Source organism: Eretmochelys imbricata, chromosome 8 (assembly GCF_965152235.1).
Source record: "Eretmochelys imbricata isolate rEreImb1 chromosome 8, rEreImb1.hap1, whole genome shotgun sequence".
Taxonomy (NCBI): Eukaryota; Metazoa; Chordata; order Testudines; family Cheloniidae; genus Eretmochelys; species Eretmochelys imbricata.
In genome coordinates, this window is record NC_135579.1 from 7,291,600 (window position 1) to 7,313,156 (window position 21,557).

Below are 21,557 nucleotides of genomic sequence, written 5' to 3' on the forward strand. Positions count from 1 at the left end.
CAGGGGACACCTCCCAGCACAGCCCCACTCTCAGCTCTCTCCTCTCCCCTCCCTTCCCCCTCTCCAGAAGCCTCGCTATGAAATCCGTTGGAAGGTGATTGAGTCGGTCAGCTCCGATGGACATGAGTACATCTACGTGGATCCGATGCAACTCCCCTACGACTGCAGCTGGGAGCTCTCCCGGGACAAGCTGGTGCTAGGTACCGTGTGCTCAGCAGGAATCACCAGGGGATGCTCAGTGAAAGGGACGTAAAAGAACGGGGCACAAATCCATGACTCCACAGAGGGAGAGCATGCCTCCAATGCCAGAGGGTGGGCCTGTAGCCAGGGCCAGCTGGGCAGAAGGTGGGCCACAGATGCGCTTTCACGGGATGTCCATGTCACCGACGCGCCGATGCTCTTAGCACGGAGAGATGGGACATGGGGAGCACATCCAGATCTCACCCAGAGCCTGTGCTCCTTAGGGCATTTAGGGGAATTCAGTGGCCTACTGCCTGCTTTGGGGTGGGCTAGTGAGGCACATTCCACAGGGCTGTCAGGTCCGGTGGCCCTGCCTCTAGGCCATGCTTCTCTCTCCACTCCGCCTGAACCAGGGGCATTGCTGCTCGGGCAGCATCAGGGTGATGTTAGCCGTGCTCCCAGCACCGGAGGCAGCCCCCAGAGGGTGGGAGCACGCTAGTACATATGGGACCATCCATGAACCCACATTCAGCGTTGAAGAACGGCCTCCAATGTGGGAATAACAATGTGAGCGTTCCCTGTCCTCCTACAGCCCTTTACCTGGGGATCTCGAAGCCCTTCACAACTGCCTAGGGGGCTGGGAGAGCAGGAGGGCATATGGGTGGGATAGAAACACCAGGACTTTCCTTGGGCTCAGGAACTTTTGGTAGGCCTGGTCCCAGCATGAATGGGGGAACAGAGAGCGGGGGAATAGGACCCATTAGAAATCTCAGGGCCGATAGATCCAGGCCCCCGTCAAAATGATCACTGAACTGTCAGAAGGAAACCAGACAGTATAAAGCACCTCTGAGAATGAACCTCTGCGGGGATGAAATTGTCAAACAGAGCTACCCCTGGTGACCACATCTGGAATAGCTACAGTTCTGTTTGGGAAAGGAGCCTCAGGCTTTTCCTCTTTATTAACACGCTTCCCAGCCAGGCAGAAATCAGCCCTGGCACAGACATAATAACTCCCAGCTTCCGCCATTCCCTGCTGCAATCGCCGGGGGTGTGCAGTTTTGCTGTCTTTCCAGTAAGGGATGCACACTTTCTGAGCAGCTGCCTTGTGGGCCCCTCCCGTCTGGCCCTCTGAGGGTTGCTGTTGCAGCTGAAATCTGCATCTCCCTGGTGTTTTGCTGCAGGTCGCACTCTCGGATCCGGAGCCTTTGGCCGAGTTGTGGAGGCAACAGCCCATGGCCTGAGCCATTCGCAATCCACGATGCGAGTGGCTGTGAAAATGCTCAAATGTGAGTTTCCCACCATCTCTTCCCTTCGTTCACTGTCACTCTACCCCTCTTCCATTGCTCTCCCCCACTGCTTCCTTCCCTCTCTCTCCCTTGCTTGTTCCCTCTCACCGGGAGACATTCCCTCCCTCTGCATAGACACCAGCTGGGTCAGTCATTGTCTCACCGCTCCCAGCCCTGCCCATGGTGGGATCAGGACTGTGCTAGCTACATGTCTGTTCACTCACAGGTGATTCTAGCAGGGTTCTGTGGCCCCTGCCTAGCACGGACAGGGATTTATTTCTAAGCACCACTGTCTTTCTTGCCTTCTCTCCAAAAGGCAAAGGTCTAGGTAAGCAGAGGGAGTTGCTTATATCAGTATCATAGCCTGGATAAGAACTCAGGAGCTCCCGCCTCCCAGCCTCGTGCTCAGAGCACCCCTCCCTCTGACGACCCAGTGCTGTGTATGTGACACCAGTTCCTTGTGGGTGTGCGTGTGTCAGGGTCATGCTCGCATCTCTCACACCTCAGCATTCTTATTTCATCTTACTGATGGGTCCGTTTAACAGCTACCGCCAGGACCAGCGAGAAGCAGGCTCTGATGTCTGAGCTGAAGATCATGAGCCACCTGGGACCTCACCTAAACATTGTCAACTTGCTTGGAGCCTGCACCAAAGGAGGTACCTGTCCCCTCCCATGTCCCTCCCCTGGACATGACCCCCCTTCATCACAGCTGGTACCCGTCCCCTCCCCCTACTGACCCAAACATTAGCATCCTGCTTAGAGGTCACCACCCTTAGTATGGTGACCAGGCTGAGTTTAGGCGGCCCGGCCCATCTGTCCGCATGGGCCTGCTGCCTGAATGGGAGAAAACTCTGCGCGAGTTGCCAGACTCCACTCCTCCCTGCTGCGTGTCCATCCCCCTCCAGCAGCAGGTATAAGAAAATGATCTCCATCCGATCTCCTTCCAGCAGCATGACCCATGGAAAGCCCAGGTAGCCAACGGTGCTCCAAACTCGAAGGCCAGTGGTCCTGCCTGCTCTCCACTCATCTGAGTGTCCCAAACCCTCAGCAAAGCAAGGGGCCTTCCTCCCTGGGGCTTCCTGAATCCCCTTACAAGTGGTTGTGAGAACGTGCAGACACCTTTTTGTGAAGGGGTTGGCAGTAAAGCCGGTCGGGAATTTCACTAGAAAATGCCGATTTGTCAAACTGAACCTGTTCTCAGGAAGAAGTCGTTCAGACAAATTTTTCAACCAAAAAAAAAAAATGCTGAAAAGTGTAGAAATTGTCGACATTTTCACAATGAAAGATACCAGTTTTCTGTCTCAAAGTGACTTGTTGTTTTGAAATTTAAGCTAAGCGTAGTCAATAAAATTGTTTGTCAATAAAAAATGGTCGAAACTGAAATGAAATGTTCCAGCTGACCCAGAACCAAACGTTTCGAGGGGGTTTCCAGTTCATGACAGTTTGCAAGATTTAACTTTTCGTCCTAATTCGGGACAGGGAAATTCTTCGTTATCTTGCAAATGTTCACAAGACAGGAACGGCCTTTCCCACCCAGCTGTGGTCGCTAAGAAAAGGACCCAAGCCCACACCTGAGTCAAGCGTTCTCCTCTCCTGCAGGCCCCATCTATATCATAACGGAGTGTTGCCGCTACGGAGACCTCGTGGACTACCTGCTCCGGAACAAGCACACCTTCCTCCAGTACTACACTGAGAAAGCAAGGCGAGAGATGGAGGTGTATGGGAATGCCTCCGAAGAGGACAAGGTGTACAGGTGCCTTTAAGTAATAGCCTTCTCAGGAGCAACAGAAGGTCTCTAAAAGTAGGGGGGCCAATGGTGCTCAGACAGTGGCCCCGCCCCCCATGCCGCCCCTTCCGCCTGAGTCCCTGCCCCTTCCCCCGAGGCCCTGCCCCCGCGCCGCCCCTTATCCCTGAGCCCCCGCCCTTGCACTCTGACTTCCCCCGAAGCCCCGCCTTTGCACTGCCCCTTCCCCCCAAGACTCACCCCCTGCTCACTTCTCTCTAGCCCCTCCTCCCACAACATGATAAAGTGGGAGGGCTATTTCCTCCCACTTTTAAAAGTGGGGGGGCCATGGCCCCCCCCGTTCTGGTGCCCCTGCCTTCTATTTCCTTTATGCATGCAGCCATCCCAGCCAGCCACAGCAGGGTCCTGTCCTAAATCCTACAGATTTTGTTCTCTTGTTCACACCAGGGAAGACTGGTGACTTAAGGGTAGACTAACCTATGGACCAGATCTGCAGTACATTAATTTCAATGGAAGTTAGGAACCTAAATACCTTTGCGGATCTGGGTCCCGCCCTGGAATTTTCTGCTTTTAGCTCTGCATTTGCCGAACAGGTCCTGTTGAGCTCAGTGCCGAAGTGGGCAGATTTAGCGCAGCTTTGTGACAGCTCTTCTTCCCCGGCTGAAACAACAGAAAATAGTCCTTTTACTGTCCCGCTGCCGTAAGAGGTGTGGGAATCTCTGTGCGGATTGACTGAGAGGCATCGCAGATGGACGTTACAAGGCAGTGTTTTGTCCCAGTGCACAGAAGCAGTAGTGAAAAAGACAGGCGCTCAGTACATTGATGGAAGCTCTTGCAGTTTCCATTTCAAGTCAGATGAGGCAATAATAAATGTTGAACAAAAGAACATTAATCTGGGCTCTCAGTCTTCAAATTAAGGCCTTGAAAATGCTACCTACAATTTTGTGCACACCGCAGCTTTTCAGGGGAGTTTTGGCTGGTGCAAAACTTTGGATTTCTGCATGCCAGTTGCATTTGTGCAGTGTACATGGATTGGGATTGCCAGGCATCCGGTTTTTGACTGGAACCCCCGGTCGAAAAGAGACCCTGGCGGCTCCGGTCGGCACCACTGACCAGGCTGTTAAAAGCCCAGTCGGCGGAGCAGCAGGGGCCCAGGGCTAAGGCAGGCTCCCTGCCCTAGCTCTGAACGGCTCCCGGAAGCGGCCGCCAGGTCCCTGCGGCCCCTAGGCGCTGGGTGGGCAGGGCCTGGGAGGTTCCATGTGCTGCCCCCGCCCCAAGTGCCTGCTCCACAACTCCCATTGGCTGAGAACTGTGACCAATAGGAGCTGTGGGGGGTGGTGCCTGCAGAGCCTCCCTAGCCATCCATGCATCTAGGGGCCACAGGGACCTGGCGGCCGCTTCCTGGGAGCCATGGTAAGCACTGCTGGGACCCCACAACCCTCCTGCCCCCCAACCTCCTGCCCCAGCCCAGAGTCCCATCCTACACCCAAACTCCTTCCTGGAGCTCGCACACCCCTGGCAAAAGCCCAGCACCCTCTCACAGGCCCCTCCTGCACCCCAAACCCTCATCCCTGGCCCCCCCAGCCAAAGACCACACATCCCAACACCCCAGCCCCCTCCTGCACCCCAAACCCCTCATCCCTGGCACCCCCAGCATCCCCCTCCAGCCAGAGCCTGCACCCCCACAACACTCTAGCCCGCTCCTACACGTCAAACCCCTCATCCACGGCCCCACCCCACTGCCCACCTCCCCAGCTGGAGCCACATCCCCCAACACTCCAGCCCCTTCCTGCATCCCAAACCCCTTATCCACAGCCCCACCCCAGAGCCCACACCCCCAGCCGGAGCCCACACCCCCCCAACACCCCAGCCCCCTCCTGCACCCCAAACCCGTCATCTCCAGCCCCACCCCAGCACCCACCCCCCCTGGTGGAGCCCACACCCCCACAACACCACAGCCCCCTCCTGCACCCCAAACCCCTCATCCCTGGCCCCATCCCAGCGCCCACTCTCCCAGGCAGAGCCCACACCCCCACAACACCCCAGCCCCCTCCTGCACCCCAAACCCATCATCCCCAGCCCCACCTCAGAGCCCACACTCCCAGCTGGAGCCCACACCCCCACAACACCCCAGCCCCCTCCTGCACCCCAACCCCATCATCCCCAGTCCCACCCCAGAGCCCACACCCCCAGCAGGAGCCATCACCCCCCTCCAGCACCCCAACCCCCTGCCCCAGCCCGGTGAAAGTGAGTGAGGGTGGGGGAGAGCAAATGACGGAGAGAGGGGGGATGGAGCAAGCAGGGGCGGGGCCTCAGAGAAGGGGTGGGGCCTTTAGCAACCCTAAAATGGATAGTTACCATTTAGGTAGTCAGGCCCAAAAGGAGACCTCAGGTTTTGTGTACAGGGTTACCATAGCAGCACATGAAAATGGCTAATTAGATATGCACCATCACCTCATTTGCACACTGTGATGGGGTCTGTCAGGCCTTCTCTGCTGCCTGCTAGAGGCTTTGGGTCCCTGACAGCCTGGCCCAGATCTGGACTCTTCTGCTTAAGGAAAACCTGCTCAGGGCCAGGATACCAATGAGACGCAGTCCTCCAGGGGCCTAGAAGGGCCATGAGGAGGCACTGACCAATAGGGAGCTAGCACACCAGTTAAGAAGGCTTGCCTGTGTCTGAACTGGGCAGTGCTGAGTGAGAGAGGAACAGAAGAGGAGGTTCTTAGTACTAGCCCAGAATACTAGGGGCGGGGCGGGGCGGGGCGGGGCGGGTTTGGGTTAGCTTGGCTTGGCTTGGCTTGGCTTCTACTTAAATACTATAACTAAGCAGTCATCTCTTGTGTTAACTAGTTTAAAGGCACAGAGCCAAACTTGAGTTTGGTTAGCATTAACCATTTAAAGACTGGTGCTGCACTCACAGCAAAGGCTGTTCTGCTCCAGCCCAGCTGCCCGCCTACACACGAGCACACAAGAGTAAGCAGGCAAATTTGCACACGCTTTTGCATACAGACCACAGGCCTCCCTCTAAGGACCCCGTTCACCTGCACCAATGTGAGTTGACTCCTGTGCAAAAACTCACATGGGAAAACATTTAGGCACCAAATTGCAAGTGTGCTTAGAGAGGCTGGGCTCAGGCCTTGTAGGAGATGTGACCCAGTGGTTAACTAAAGAATGAGGATTTTAAAAATTCAGTTTAGTGTGGCTCCTGCCACCTCTCCCAAGAGAAGAGGGCAGTTCAGTCTTCAGAGTCATTCATTTCCAGGGCTTTCAAATGTACCAGCGCTCCCCATAGCCCCAGCTGGGGTGGCCCCCTCTCCTGTGGAGGGAGAAGGAAATTCAGACTCCGATTTTTGCCCTTAGGCATGTGTGGCTATGTGCACACCTCAGATATGCAGCAAATTTCCAAGGTGCGTGTGGAAAGGGGGCATTTGCTCACACGTGGCCATGCAAGTGCCCGTCCCTGCTTCGTGCATCGGAATTTGCACCCACAACTCAGGCCTGAGCAATGATACGTGTGCAATTGTCCATGCCTATGTTTGGAATTCTGGCCCTCCATAACCACAGTCCCTGAAATTAAGTCTCCCTTCTCTGAATCTGAAATCCACTCCAACCTTTCTCTTACACTATCTGTTCTGAATGGTTTCTTTGCTTCCCCATTCCAGCCTCACCTCCTTCTCTGTCGAAAGCGACGGGGGCTACATGGATATGAGCAAGGATGACTTCCTGGACTACGTTCCCATGTCTGATATGAAGGGAGAGATCAAGTATGCTGACATTGAGTCCTCCAACTACGGCACCCCCTACGAGCTGGACAGCTATTCCCCCTCAGGTAACGGGAGTCCCTGGATGGGAGGGAGATGGTGTTTGTGCCGGGGTGACTGGTTTCCTTTGCTTTAGGAGCTGGTTGGGATGTGAGCTGATTCCCACAGGGTCTGTTGAGCCAGAACAGTGTTGGCATAGTTTCTCCCACACTGAGGCTCTGTGGAGGCCTGAAAAACCCCAGACCAACTTCTGTTCCCTCCGACGCGAGCCCCAGCTTTAATCCGTGTGGGAGCCTGGTAACAGCCGTTGTGCGTCCCTCTGTTCTGCTCTTTTCCTCCCTCCAGCTCCCGAAAGGACGGATCGTGTGACCCTGATAAACGAGTCCCCGCTCCTCAGCTACACAGACCTGGTTGGGTTTAGTTTCCAGGTGGCCAACGGGATGGAGTTCCTCGCGTCCAAAAACGTACGTGTGCTGAGTTGGCAGGTGGGTTTGGCGGGAGTCGACTCTGAAAGGGAAGAAATCAAAGCTTCTTCTTGGTGTGTGATGTGAAAGCCCTCTTGACCAGCCAAACCTTCAGTCAGGCTTCACCAGGAGCCGACTCTGCTTCTCTGGTGATGTTGCCTCCCTCAGGAGAGAACAGGCCTTTGCATTGAATAGCTACTGACCGCCTCGACTTTCTCGCACTGTCATGGGGCCTGTGTGACCAGACTACATGTTAAAGTAGGTCTGGCTCCAGTCAGGCCAAGCACTGCCTTCCAAACCTGCAGCCCCCTAGAACCGCTCTCCGGGTGCTTCTGGTGCTGTCCAGTGCCCTTTCCTCAGAGCCCGCCTAAGCGTCCTCACCAGAGGCCAGTGTTGTGTCAATGAACAAGCAACCCAGCCTGGGGCAGAGCTCTCTCCAGACACCCGTCCAGCAGCCAGGCTTACTGGTGCAGCGCTAGGGCTTCTGGAAACAGTGGGTATTAAAGCTGAACTGCCAATGAGGACAGAGCTCCCAGGGTCTCCAAGGCTAATTTGACTGGCTGAGCTTCAGCCAATTGTGAATGTAACCAAAGCTCTGTTGTTTGTTAGGAAAAGTATTTAGCTGGGGTGTGACAGCAATGGGGACGGCCCTAGAGAGAAGCTCAGAGTGACATTTCTGGTCAGTCTCCCAGTCCCCTTCACATGCCTGGCCAGGCAGCTTGCATTAAATGAGATGCCAGCCATATCAACTGTCCGTGCTTCAGTGATGGATTGATACCGGAGGAGCCTGCCTTCTTTGCTGGTGCCAGTGCAATGCTTGAGCAAACCCAGTGAGCATGCTATGTCCGGGGTACGTGAAGGCATAAGCCAGGCTGGCCTAACCCTGCTGCTCCAAGACTCCGACTGTCCATCTGCAATCTGCAAGATTGCTCGTTTCGCTGCTCTCTGTGGGGGTTTGCTCTGGTACCATGGCAACCTCTGTGGTGCCTTCTGTTGCTCTGAATGCAGGTGTTTCTGTGGCCTGGGCACCCCTTCTAACAACACCCTGTCTCCTCCCTTACAGTGTGTGCACCGAGACCTGGCAGCAAGGAACGTCCTCATCTGCGAGGGGAAGCTGGTGAAGATCTGTGACTTTGGCCTGGCCAGAGATATCATGAGAGATTCCAACTACATCTCCAAAGGCAGCGTGAGTCAGGGACCCAGCCCTTCCTGCCCGGTTCCAGCAGGCACACACACGCCTTGTTCTACCGGGCGGAAATCTCTCTTCCCAAGGATGGGGGCAGAACTCTCACCTGACTCCCTTGATCCTCCCCCACTCCCCAAATAGTCCAAAAAGTCCATTATCCTGACAACAAATCATAGAACTGAAAGGGACCTTGAGTGGTCATCTAGTCCAGTCCCCTGAACTCAAGGCAGGACTAAGTATTATCTAGACCATCCCTGACAGGTGTTTGTCTAACCTGCTCTTAAAAATCCCCAATGATGGAGATTCCACAACCTCCCTAGGCAATTTATTCCAGGGCTTAACCACCCTGACAGTTATGAATTTTTTCCTAATGTCCAACCTAAACCGCCCTTGCTGCAATTTAAGCCCATTGCTTCTTGTCCTATCCTCAGAGGTTAAGAAGAACAATTTTTCTCTCTCCTCCTTGTAACAATCTTTTATGTACTTGAAAACTGTTATCATGTCCCCTCTCAGTCTTCTCTTCTCCAGACTAAACAAACCCAATTTTTTCAATCTTCCCTCATAGTTCATGTTTCCTAGACCTTTAATCATTTTTGTTGCTGTTCTCTGGACTTTCTCCAGTCTGTCCACATCTTTCCTGAAATGTGGCACCCAGAACTGGACACAATACTCCAGTTGAGGCCTAATCAGCGTGGAGTAGAATGGAAGAATTACTTCTTGTGTCTTGTTTACTCCTGCTAATACATCCCAGAATGAGGTTTGCTTTTTTTCAACAGTGTTACACTGTTGACTCATATTTAGGTTGTGATCCACTATGACCCCCAGATCCCTTTCCACAGTACTCCTACCTAGGCAGTCATGTCCCATTTTGTGTGTGTGCAACTGATTGTTCCTTCCTAAGTGGAGTACTTTGCATTTGTCCTTATTGAATTTCATCCTATTTACTTCAGACCATTTCTCCAGTTTGTCCAGATCATTTTGAATTTTAATCCTATCCTCCAAAGCACTTGCAACCCCTCCCAGCTCGGTATTGTCCGCAAACTTTATAAGTGTATTCTGTATGCCATTATCTAAATCATCAATGAAGATATTGAACAGAATTGGACCCAGAACCGATCCCTGTGGGACCCCACTCATTATGTCCTTCCAGCATGACTATGAACCACTGATAACTGCTCTCTGGGAATGATTTTCCAGCCAGTTATTTGCCCATCTTATAGTAGCTCCATCTAGATTGCATTTCCCTAGTTTGTTTTTGAGAAGGTCATGCGAGACAGTATCAAAAGCCTTACTAAAGTCAAGCTATACCACATCTACTGCTTCCCCCCCTCCACAAAGCTTGTTACCCTGTCAAAGAAAGCTATCTGATTGGTTTGACATGATTTGTTCTTGACAAATCCATGCTGACTGTTATTTATCACCTTATTATCTTCTAGGTGTTTGCAAATTGCTTAATTATTTGCTCCATTATCTTTCCGGGTACAGAAGTTAAGCTGACTGGTCTGTAATTCCCTGGGTTGTCCTTATTCCCCTTTTTATAGAAGGACACTATATTTGCCCTTTTCCAGTCTTCTGGAACGTCTCCTGTCTTCCATGGCTTTTCAAAGATAATTGCTAATGGCTCAGATATATCCTCAGTCAGCTCCTTAAGTATTCTCCTGTCTCTGAAATGGCAACAAGTGCTCAGGGTAATTAGTGCCGTTTGCATCCCAGTTCCCAGAGTGCTTTGCCTCGTGGTGTTACACCTTGGTTAGACTAGATAGGTGGGGAACTCTCCCCACTAGCCATAGAAGAGTGGGAGCTGTGGGAGCACTGGTCCCCCAAGTCAGGGAGAGGAAGGGGAGATTTCCCTCTGCCCCCCCTTTCCCCTCTTACTTTAACCCCAACTTTACCTGTAATGGAACCACATGATCATGCTTTCTAGGGTCCTATGCAGGAACTTAGAAAACAGCAGTAATGACTGCCCACAAATACAGCCCCTTTTGTTCAAGAACCCTAGAGCACAGGACTACCCCTCATCCTATCCCTGTGCGACTAGTAGCTCTGAATCATCCTTCAGATTGAGAGGCTAAACTGCGTCACTGTGAATTTCTTGCAGAGCTGGGAATGGGATCCAGACCTTCTGACTCCCAGGCCCCTGCTCTAACCACTCAACTGCACAGAAAGAGGAAGTGCTTTTCTGCAAGTTCCCATGCGAGTGCTTTCAAGGAAGGAGATTCGGGTTTTTCAGGTCGGAAAGAGCCCCTGGTTCCAATGAGCATTCTCCAGAATGTTCTCTTTGTTTTAAGTTCCAATAGACAAGCAAGTGCTGGGGGAAGATGAATAATCCCTAGCTCTTCACATCAGCATCTCTCAAAGAGCTTTATGAAGGAGATCAGTGTCATTACCTCACTTTACAGATGGGGAAACTGAGGCACAGAGAGGCAAAGGGAGTTGCCCAAGGTCACTCAGCAAGTGAGTGGCAGAGCTGGGGCTAGAACCTAGGTCCTGAGTGCAAGTGCAGGGGTTGAGCCACCAGACCACACTGGAATCGTGTCAGGGCTCTTCTGTTCCACTCTCTTCTTCTTGCTGAATCACTGCCAGCCAGGCGAAGCTGGGAGTGGAGAGCTCGACAGGGGTAGGTGAGCTGCCCTCGTTGCTTGGAAGCCAGAAGCAGCCAGTGTAACACAGGAGCTTTGGCCACCCACTCAGCTCATGGGCAGGGGGCAAGGCCCCTCCTTTTCCCCCTCCACAGCAGGGCTGGGGCTTTCCAATCCAGCTTTGCTGCCGCTGCTGTTCCTGATAAAATAGGAAATGAAACCAGGCCCCTTTGCAATCCTTCCTGGGGATTATTTTTGATACCAGTTGCGCAAGGAAATCCGCATCCAGCATAGGGCGCCACGCAGCCAAAGCCGCACGCAAGCTGATAGAGGCAGGGCCGGATTGGGCCAAAGACAGGAAACACGGAGAGAAGAGGACTAGGATATCTATCTTGGTCCTCTCTTCCCGGCTTCTTAGAAATCTCCAGTCAGGTCCTGTTCTGTCAGATCTATTCATAGTAGGGTGACCAGACAGGAAGTGTGAAAAATCTGGACAGAGTGGGGGGTAATAGGAACCTATAAAGAAAAAGACCCAAAAACCGGGACTGTCCCTATAAAAATCAGGACATCTGGTCACCCTAATTCATAGTGATGCACATTTGCCAGGTTTCAGACACTCAGCTTAGACTGGGATGGGTGGAAAGTCGTCATGTGACCGCATTTCAATGGCCTGGGGTCAGTAGACTCAGTCGAAGGCCGGGTATCCGTGGCATAAAAGCCTCCATCGCAGCAAGCAGGCCTGTTGGCTGAGATGAGAAGGGATGTAGAAACCGAGCTGGTGCCTGACCTGAGCAGGCAGCTTCTCCTGGTCAGAGCGGAGGCGCACCGGAGAGCGGACCTGAGGGAAGCTTGTGCTGCTGGGGCCTTCTGTCCCCAGAGCGGTCATTTTGGCACCAGCTGCAGGTCTGTCTCAGAAAGGCAACAGTCCGTTTTGCCAGGCTGATGTAGTGGCCCAGCAGGAGAACTCAGCCCTGGAAGGGAGGTGGCTTTGCAGGGCTGGAATAGGGTGACCAGACGTCCCGATTTTAACCCATTTGTCCCGCATCCCGACCGCACGTCGGTCAGGACGCCCTTTGTCCCGATATCGGGGATGGACCGCTCACCGTCACCGCCAAAGTCCTGGGGCTGGCGTGGCGGCACTTCCTGGGGCAGCTCCCGGCGCCCGCCCGCCGGCAGGAGCCTGCAGTGCAGGCGGCCCCTAGGCACAGAGGTGGAGGGGGTCTCCCCGTGCTGCACCAGCTCCCTCCTGCCCAATCAGAGCTGTGGGGGCGGGGCTTGCAGGCACTGGCAATGGGCAGAGAGCCCTCCGCCCCCGCCCCCACCCGACCCGACCCTAGGAGCCAGAGGGACCTGCCAGATGCCTCCTGGGAACCACCCCAGGTAAGCACTACCAGGACTCCCTACCTCGCCCCGTGGCAGGTCCCTCTGGCTCTTAGGGTCGGGGTTGGGGGGCAGGGGGCTCTGTGCACGCTGCTGGTACCTGCAAGCCCTGCTCTGCGGCTCCGGCAGCTCCCATTGGTGCTTTTTCCAGCCAATGGGAGCCACGGAGCTCGCGCTTGTGGCAGGCGCAGCATGTGGACAATCTGGAGACCCCCCTAGCCGCTCTGACCCTAGGAGCCAGAGACCTCCCAGCAGAGCTGGTGAGTGCAGCCAGGGAAGGGGGCAGAGTGTCATGGAGTGACTGTCTGGGAGGTGTGGGGGGGGGCGCTGGGCAGTGGGAGAGGTTTGTGTGTTTTGGGGTGCTGGGCAATGGGGACCTGTTGGGGGTGCTTGGCAGTGTGGGAGATCTTTGTGCGTCAGGGCACTGGGCTGTGGGGGTCTGTGTGGGGCATTGTTTAGTTGTAGTGGTGGGGCTGTGGGAAAGGGCACTGGGAGGGAGGAGAAACCTGTGCCCCTGGCTCCATGGCTTCTGCTGGGGGCTGGAGCTGGGGCCATGAGTCCTTGCCCCATGGCTTGTGGTGCGGGCTGCAGCAGGGGCCGTACACCCCTCTTGCAGCTTCCTAGGGCTGTGCACCCCCTCTCATGGCTCCGGTCAGGGCTGTGCACCTGAGGCTCTCTTCCCCCTCCCCGCCTCACCCCTTGCCCAATGTATCCTGATATTTCACTCTTGCAAGCTGGTCACCCTAGGCCAGAAGCTCTCTGTGATGGTGTGAGAGGGGTGAGAGACCTCAGCAGGGCCACAGCAAGTGTCAGGACTGAGTGGAACTGTGAAGGGGACTGCAGTTCTCCTGGCTCATCTGACATGGGTCAGTGTAACACCCTGCTCTGGGAAATTGGAGTCAAGGCCCTAAGGAAAACTGTTGATGCAAAGTGCTCAAGAGTCGCTCCAAGGGGCTCTTCTCAATCTTTGTAAAGTGGGCTCCATGAAGAGTCAAGGAGAAGGTGTCCAACTTCTCTGCTTATTGGTGCAGAAGTGAGCTGTTTCCAGGGGATTGGCTGACTCATGGGCCTAACCCATTCCTGCTCTCTCTCGTCCTCACAGACCTTCCTGCCTTTGAAATGGATGGCGCCTGAGAGCATCTTCAACAACCTCTACACAACCCTGAGTGATGTGTGGTCTTTCGGGATCCTCCTCTGGGAGATATTCACTCTGGGTAAGTGCCCTGACATCACTCTCCTTCAACAGAATGCAGCCTACCTCCCAGGACCACACAGGTCCCCCCGTGCTTGTCCCTGAATCTTCCTCCAGTCCCACCCTGGGAGAAAGATACCAATCCCTGAGTCCCATCCCACCCATGCCACAAGGGGGCCTCTGTGGCAGAGCCTTGTCCTATCACACACTGACCAGCACAGGTCTGGTGATGAAGGTGGAGTAGGAATGGTGAACAGAAGGGAGGGAGGGTAGTGCTGATTTTATAACAACACTGACAGTGTGAGTGTGGTGGAGCCTCCCCGTTAGCCTGGTTTCCAACTCTTCTTTCTCCTCCTAGGTGGGACTCCATACCCTGAACTACCCATGAATGAGCAGTTCTACAATGCCATCAAATGTGGCTATCGAATGTCTAAACCCACCCATGCTTCCAACGAGATGTAAGTGTTCACCGTGCACGTTTGCACTGGCCACATCTCCTCAAACTGGAGAAGCATCTTTGCTCCATCACCCCTTCCACCATCTAACTCTCTATGGTGTCCTCCCCCCCCCCCATCTCCCCAGCTATGACATCATGCAGAAATGTTGGGAAGAGAAGTTTGAGATAAGACCTTCCTTCTCTCAGCTGGTGGTACTTATGGGGAACCTCCTGGCAGATGGATACAAGAAGGTATGTCCCAGGAATGCTATGATGGAAGTGTGGGAAGGAGACTCTACTCTAGACAAAGGAGGGTCTAGTGGTTAGGATACTAGCCTAGGGCTTGGGAGACATGGGTTCAAGTCCCTGCTCTGCCGGCTTCTTGGGCAATGAGTCTCTCTGTGCCTCAGTTCCGCGTCTATAAAATGAGAAGAACACCACCACCCTATCTCAGAGGGGTGTTATGAGGATAAATACATTAATGATTATGAGGTGTTCTGATGCTATGGTAATGGAGAACATGTAAGCACCTTAGTTAGATACACCACAAGCATTTCTTCCTTTGTCTAAATTAGACATAACCTATCCATGAAATATACAGAGTCTGTATAAGAAATGAGCCCCATTTTACAGCCAAACATATTCTATGCTTGGTGACACCTCTTTCAGATGAGCTGGAGAACTGAGGCTCTGACAAATTCTGGTCTATAAGATCCCCAGGTACTTTTGGGAGGAAAAGGGGTGTTAATCCCATTTTCGAGGGCATATCCCAACTCAAGCAATTACATTCTGGCGATCTAAATCCCTCTTGCAGTTCCAACTGGACACAGCATTCTTCTTCCCTTCCTGCCCTAAATGCTGTGTAGTGTTCCTGTGTGCAGTTAAACATTTGCCATTTCTCAGAGCGGGCTGCACTTTGGTGGCAAAGTGCTCCTTGTGTATAGTTTGTCTGAGCTTTTGTAAAGCACTTCTGGCTCCTTTGGGGTCAGTGGTGATAATGAAATGTTAACAGTTTAATTCATAAGGCTTGAAATATATTTGCTGGTCAATTTAGAGAAAAAATTTACAAGCGACACTAAAAATCAGCAGCCTTTCGTAAAGTGACATTTCCCAGCGTGGCTGGGTTTATTGGTAACACTGAGAGTGGCCTGGATACATAAAAAGAGAGGGACAAATGTAACGTGTGAGCATTGTCTCGTTGTTGAAACCCAGGATTGGGGCTCAGGAGATCAGAGTTCTGTTCCTGGCTCTTCCCCGGTGTTCTCGGGTCACTAAATTCCACGTGCTTCCCCAGTTGTCCAGCCACCAGCGGGTGTGGCTCAGTTTTTGGACACAGAAGGCCTGATTCTCCTCTCACTCACACAGACGTAGAGCACAATGGAGCAACAGCAGTATCACCCCTGATATCTCATGTGGCTCACGCAAAAATTGAACCGCTCGGCAGATGCTTGGAAATCGGCCTCCTCCCTCCCAGGGTTGCCCTGAGGGCTTCATTAACGCCCGGTTGGGAAGCACCATGCAATCCTGCAAGGGAGGGCACTATAGCAGTGCAGAGTGTGGTGCTTCCAGTGGGAACGGGGCCCAGACTCTGTAGTTTCTCTTTATGTGCCTGGGGATGCCGGCTTGACCCCGGTTAGCGCCACCCCCTCTCACCCACCTCATTTCTTTTGTAACCTGCCCTACGGGAGCAGAGGTACCAACAGGTCGAGGAGGAATTCCTGAAGAGCGACCACCCTGCTGTTCTGCGCACAAGGCCCAGAATCCCAGGGGTCAGCAGCGCCGGGCTCACCCCCAGCTCCGGCACCGGAAGTGTCCTCTATACAGCTGTGCAGCAGGATGGGGGGGACAACGATTACATCATCCCCCTCCCTGATCCCAAGCCCGACGGAATCGATGACGCCCCTCAGGAGGCTTCTGTCAGCCGGGCCAGGTAGCAAACACAGGCCTCTTCATGTTTCCCCCTAATCTGATCTCTGTCACCACTGACCATCCTGAGAGCTAAACAACAAATGTTTCACACAACAAAAGTGGAAGCAGGAGAGTGTGGTCAGGTAGAAAGGGGTAGGGATGGGGGTGGAGGGAGGCGGAACAGGTAAAGCAACCCCAGGATCTGCTCCCTTCACTCTCAGGATCCTTAAATCTACCCCCAGCCTGGCTTTTCCCTTCACAGCTGCCCAGTTATTCTATCTGCACGGCCATGGTCCTCACACCACGCTGGGCTGGAGGCCCGGAGAGAGGCTGGACATCACGTTGTTATGTATACCCAACAGCTAGCACTCCAGGTGTGCACAGCCTGTGGGGCGTGGATGGCTGCACTGTGCGCGCGTGAAGGGGGGCAAATTTAAGTTCCATTTTGTCAATCGTTCTGTGGGAGTTGGAGCCTCAGTAGAAGCCTGTCTAAGATGGAGGGTGGCACTGGGCCCCTGTGGGGCATAGGTAGTAACTTCTCGTGCCACAAGAGAGCCAGCCATGTCTTTCCTAGCAAGTGGGTCCTTGCTTGGGACATCAGCGATTACGGACAGCACATTTATTTCTCTCCTTTCTCTCCTCCCCCTTTAGTTCTACTCTGAACGAAGTGAACACAGCGTCCACAATATCCTGCGACAGCCCCCTGGACCTACAGCAGGAAGGGGAACAGGAACCTGAACCAAAGTCGGGCTGCCAGGAGCCAAGCCCAGGGCACCACGACATGGAAGAAAGTTTTCTGTAGAAGCGGCAGAGCTGATGCTAGCCCACACCCTACCAGTGAGACCAGCTGTGGGGCAACCAGACTTGGTGGAGAACCTTGTTGGGTGCTTATTTATCCCGCCCTCCGTCCCACCTCCCGGCACAACGTGGACTAAAGAGGCACCTTTTCCCTCCCCCAGCCTCACTGCCACACTCCACCCCATTGATCAAACTACTGAAACGAGGAGGGGTCTCCTCACAGACAAACCTCTTCTCCTCACAGTGAAGCCTGCAGTGCTCCCAGACCAAGGGGCAGAGCGCCGACGAGTCTCCAGAGGAGATCCTGCCGTTCACTCCACTTGTTTGATATCCCAGCCTCCTTCCCGTGCCCCGGTGCAGTAGGTGGCTCTGAATTTCAGTGTCCGTCTGGGCCAAAGCTGCCTCTTTGATGTTCTGCGTGTCCACCACGCTGGGGTACAGCTGCCGTAGTGCTGTACATGGCTGGGCTGGACAGATTCCTTGCAGCTCACTGGTGGGGTGTCGGGAAGCCGACAGGCCAGGCCCCAGTCGCTAGAGAACAGGATCATACTGAGTGGATTCTCTCTCGAGCACAGAAGAGCTATTGTGGCCGCTGAGGAGAAACCAGCCGTGGGTTTCGGAGACGTTTAGTCACATTCTTGCCCTGTCCAGCCTTTCTGAGATGGATGCGGCACCACACGCACTATGGTACAGGTACCTGTGGCACTGGGCCACAATGCTGCATCTACCCCAAGGAGAGGTCTTAGGCTGACCCTCTTTCTGCCCACAGCAACCTGGGTTCCAAAGGGCCTGCCAGGAATCAGGGATGCTCCGATTCTGACTCTGCTGTGGCAGCATCTCACTCCAGCATTGTCTTCCTCTATGTGGACTCTAAGCCTAGACAGTCTCCATATCGCTCATTTAAAGGGAACAAATAAGATCTCTTAATTCACTAGCCAGGCCAGTATAGGAACAAAAATGGCTTTTCATTAATCCTCTAGTGCCAGGGAACCTATTTCACCTGCTGGGAAAGTCTCTCAACCCAGCTGGTGCCAGAATCTTTGTTTTATCTTTGGGAAGCAGGGGTATGAAGTTGATGTTACTTTGTTCATACGAGTTCCCCTTTCCGTGCCGTCTGGGTCCCTCACATGAATTGCAGCCTCTTGCCCTAAGTGAGTAACCAGGCTGCATAAACACAAGCCCAGGCGGTCCAGGGACATAGAGAGAGAGAGAGAGGATGAGAAGTCATCTGTAGTGATGCGAGACTCACCCTTGCGGCGCCTCCTGCTGGTCATCCAGGGAATTAGCTCGCCAGCCTCCAGATCGCCCTCTGTCAGCCGGTGTCTCGCCTCTCGCTAGCCCCCGTATCCCCCCTGAACCCCGGTGTCCCTTTCCCTTGGAAGCTGCCCCCTGGCAGTACTCCCACAGTCTCTGGGTCTCCCGTCCCAGGGGTACCCCCAACCCCCTATTCCCACCTCGCCTCAGTATATGGCTACTGCCAGTCACCACCTAGCCCCTGTTCACTGGGGCGGACTGCAGTGTACAAGCCACTCATCACAGGTAAGGGGGGTTTGGACCTGCTGCCTCCGCCTACCTTTGGGCTGCCCTGTTGCAACCCCAGTACCCTGTCTTAGGCTGTCTGCCAGGCCTGCAGCCTGGGGCTTTTCCAGCCTGGAGTCTCCCAGCTCCTCTGGCCTTCCCCAGCCCTGCTTCACCTCAGGTACCCTGGTACGCTTCCCAGCAGCCAGGCCCATCTCTCTCCACAGCTAGAGGAGACTCTGTCTGAGCATCTGGCTCACAGCCCTTTTATAAGGGCCAGCTGTGATCTGTTTGGTACGTGGCCCCAGCGGTGCCTACTTCCCCAATCAGCCTGGGAGCTACTTGCCCCCAGCCACAGCCCTCTCCTGGGCTGTTTTAAGCCCCTCTGGGCAGGAATGGGTGACCACCTCGCTACATCATCTGAGAGCTGTATATGGTCCTGCCACTTACAGTCTCTTTGACTGTACAAATACATGGGGGAAGCCAACTTTTAAACAACAAGTAGCATTTGTGTTTGCCAGGAGCAGCCGTTCTCATGCTGACAGATCCATGGAGCCTTGCAGGATGGTACATTTTGGGACCCAAGCAGAGGAGGAAGGATCAGGTTGTCAGATGGGAAGTGGGCCTTAGAAAGTGGAATGCAGAATGGAAATGTTGGAGACGCCTCGTCTTCCTTCAAACCCCTCCTCTATCCCCATTGGCAGGGCTGTGACCTGTAGTGCTCTGAGCTTCCACTCCTTATTCGAAGAGTTAAACCAGGTGGAAAGCAAGGAAACCATGAAAATCCCCACCAGAGTGGCTGAAAAGCCATAAAACCAGGAAGGTTATCACAATGCCTTCAGCTAGGAAACCAGCATTTTCTCCCTTTTGAATAGCATCAAATTTCTTAGCACCCTTTTCCTCCACATCCACAACTCCTTCTAGCTCATCCACTTCCCTGTCTCTCTCTCACACACGGTGGCTGTGCACTTATTAACAGAGATGGTTGGAAATGTTCAAATTTTCAATGATGTTCTTTGTGGAGGTTTGTTGGCCAGTTTATAGAGCCGTCTAAAACTGTCCACCGAAAAACACTGAAAATTTTGGTGTCTTTTCCAATCAGCTCTAGTTGTTAACAGTGACATATTTATAAAGTTAAATCCAGAGGAACAGGTACCTGTGTGTGTGACGGGGGGTTATGTTTTTAATAAAAGGTGAAAGCTAGACATAGCACTGTTAGTGGTAGCCAGCCAAGTGCTACCGCAATACTGCAAACCATGGCCAGGGGCGTTTCCCTATTTCCTGCAAGTATGGTCAGATTTTCTCATATCCCCTCATCCTCAGGAATTGTTGTGTTTTCCGACACACTTTTCCTCTTGATCATAGTGCAGGATCCAGTGGACATTACTCAAGAAATGCCCCAAACCACAGGGAAGCAACAAAACATGAGATCGTCGGGGTTAGCTCACTTTTCCTCAGTTTCTTAGGTGCTCTGTAGGGCACAAGCCACTGCAACTTCAGCCAGGTGAAGGGATACTGCTCTTATCAAATAGTTTGTGTCCCGCTTTTGTCCCAGATTTCTAACACCTCTCAATCTGGGTGGATTTAAGAGATCCTCTTTATGGTCAGAGCAGATTTCTCTTTTTATGATGCCCCATGCTACTACTTGAAATAGAAGCTGTGATTTAAAGAACCCGTTAGCTAATGCCCGCATACCAGCCATATGCAAAATTTAGCTGTACAAATCTGACCTTGTGACTCTGGGGCTAGCAGGAAGTCTGGCAAATTTGTGCTGGTGCTGAACACTGTCTGGCTACTTCCAGCCCCATCTGGGCTTGACATGAAGAGTTTGATTTGCCTTCCGCTCCGCTGGGTTGGAAAGCTTTTTGGTTTCACATCCTGCTGCGAGCATGCAGTGTCTCGCTGCCTTGTGTCAGAGTGAGACACCCACTCGGATAAGGGCAGACAGCGCTGACCAGGTGAGCCTACCCCAAGGTAAGAGGTCCAGCTGGGCAGCCTCAGTAACACCAAGCAGGGAAAACCCTTTTCAAAGAAAGGAGTCTGCTCATTTTAATTCCCCACCAGCCAATGGATACAATGGTGGCGGGTCCATGGGCAAAGTACACCTACCCCTTACAGTTGCCAGAAGAAATTCCCTGGCCAATCCCTGCCAGGGGTAAAGGTTCACACCCTCTCTCTCTCTCTGCTTCTGAAATCCCCACCTGGATCCGTCAGACTTCTGGGGGTGACAAATGTTTTAACGCATCTGTTGCCATCAATTTTGTAGCCATAATTTGTCCTGAAGGGAACCAATTCCTCTAAGGTTTTTATTTTATATTGTTACTATTTTTGTTTGTTTTTAATGTTGGGGGATGGGTCCAAACTGAACCCCTTTTCCAAGGACCCCAAAGGGTGGAGTCTCCAAACCCCCAAAAGGGAACCCAGTGCTGCAGTTTGGGCCCATCGCTGGTATATTTTTTTAACTCTTATTTTAATCTGCAGTCATTACAAAGTTATCCGCTCCCATATATGCACATTCCTCCTGCCAGTCACGACTTCTGTGCATCCAGGGGGTCTATTGCTACACGACAGTGTCTCTCTCCATATTTAAGATGCTTCCTCAGACTGACATGTTTGACTTTTTAATGTTTGTCATTTTCAGTTGGGATGGTTTTATGTAAGGAGAATCGTGTTTAGTGTTTTGCGTCACAGTGTAAAGTCTAGAGCACAGTGGACTTTACTTGGAACTAAGTTGCCTCTATTCACCCCTCTGGGGACCAGCAGCTCCTTGGTGGACTGGGAGCTAGACATGCAATGGCAATGAGCAGTCAGTAGAAAGGTGGCCAAAAATGGTGTTAAAGACCCACCTAACTTAGGATTGCCAACTCTCTGGGAGGTACAGCACCAACAGGCAGGAAGTATCCAGTGTCAGATGGAGATCCTGGGGAACACTGTGGTATGTCAGTACACTATACTGAACTAAGATGGGGAGGGATATCTCATAGCTGTATCTTTTTGGGAGAGTTTTGCCACATCCCAAGCACCAGGGAGGGCGGGGATCTCTTCCTTGTTCCACTGCACAGAGGTTAGAGAAAGAACTAGAGTAACATGTTGTTAGTCTGTCTCCTCCTTCCAAGCAATGCAGG

At 53.0% G+C, this 21,557-nt stretch overlaps 1 protein-coding gene across 1 annotated transcript in view; it reads left to right on the plus strand.

The window, feature by feature from the left end:
* The window catches only part of PDGFRB (platelet derived growth factor receptor beta), a 32,017-nt gene extending 15,099 nt beyond the window's left edge, over positions 1–16,918 (plus strand). Inside the window, exons 11-22 of the mRNA XM_077824137.1 lie at positions 68–200; positions 1,362–1,466; positions 2,012–2,122; positions 3,066–3,219; positions 6,873–7,039; positions 7,317–7,435; positions 8,499–8,621; positions 13,683–13,794; positions 14,131–14,230; positions 14,355–14,460; positions 15,900–16,138; positions 16,768–16,918. Of these exons, the coding sequence (XP_077680263.1) occupies positions 68–200; positions 1,362–1,466; positions 2,012–2,122; positions 3,066–3,219; positions 6,873–7,039; positions 7,317–7,435; positions 8,499–8,621; positions 13,683–13,794; positions 14,131–14,230; positions 14,355–14,460; positions 15,900–16,138; positions 16,768–16,918 (1,620 nt within the window). The remainder of the gene's footprint in view (positions 1–67; positions 201–1,361; positions 1,467–2,011; positions 2,123–3,065; positions 3,220–6,872; positions 7,040–7,316; positions 7,436–8,498; positions 8,622–13,682; positions 13,795–14,130; positions 14,231–14,354; positions 14,461–15,899; positions 16,139–16,767) is intronic.
* Positions 16,919–21,557: the final 4,639 nt, after the last annotated feature.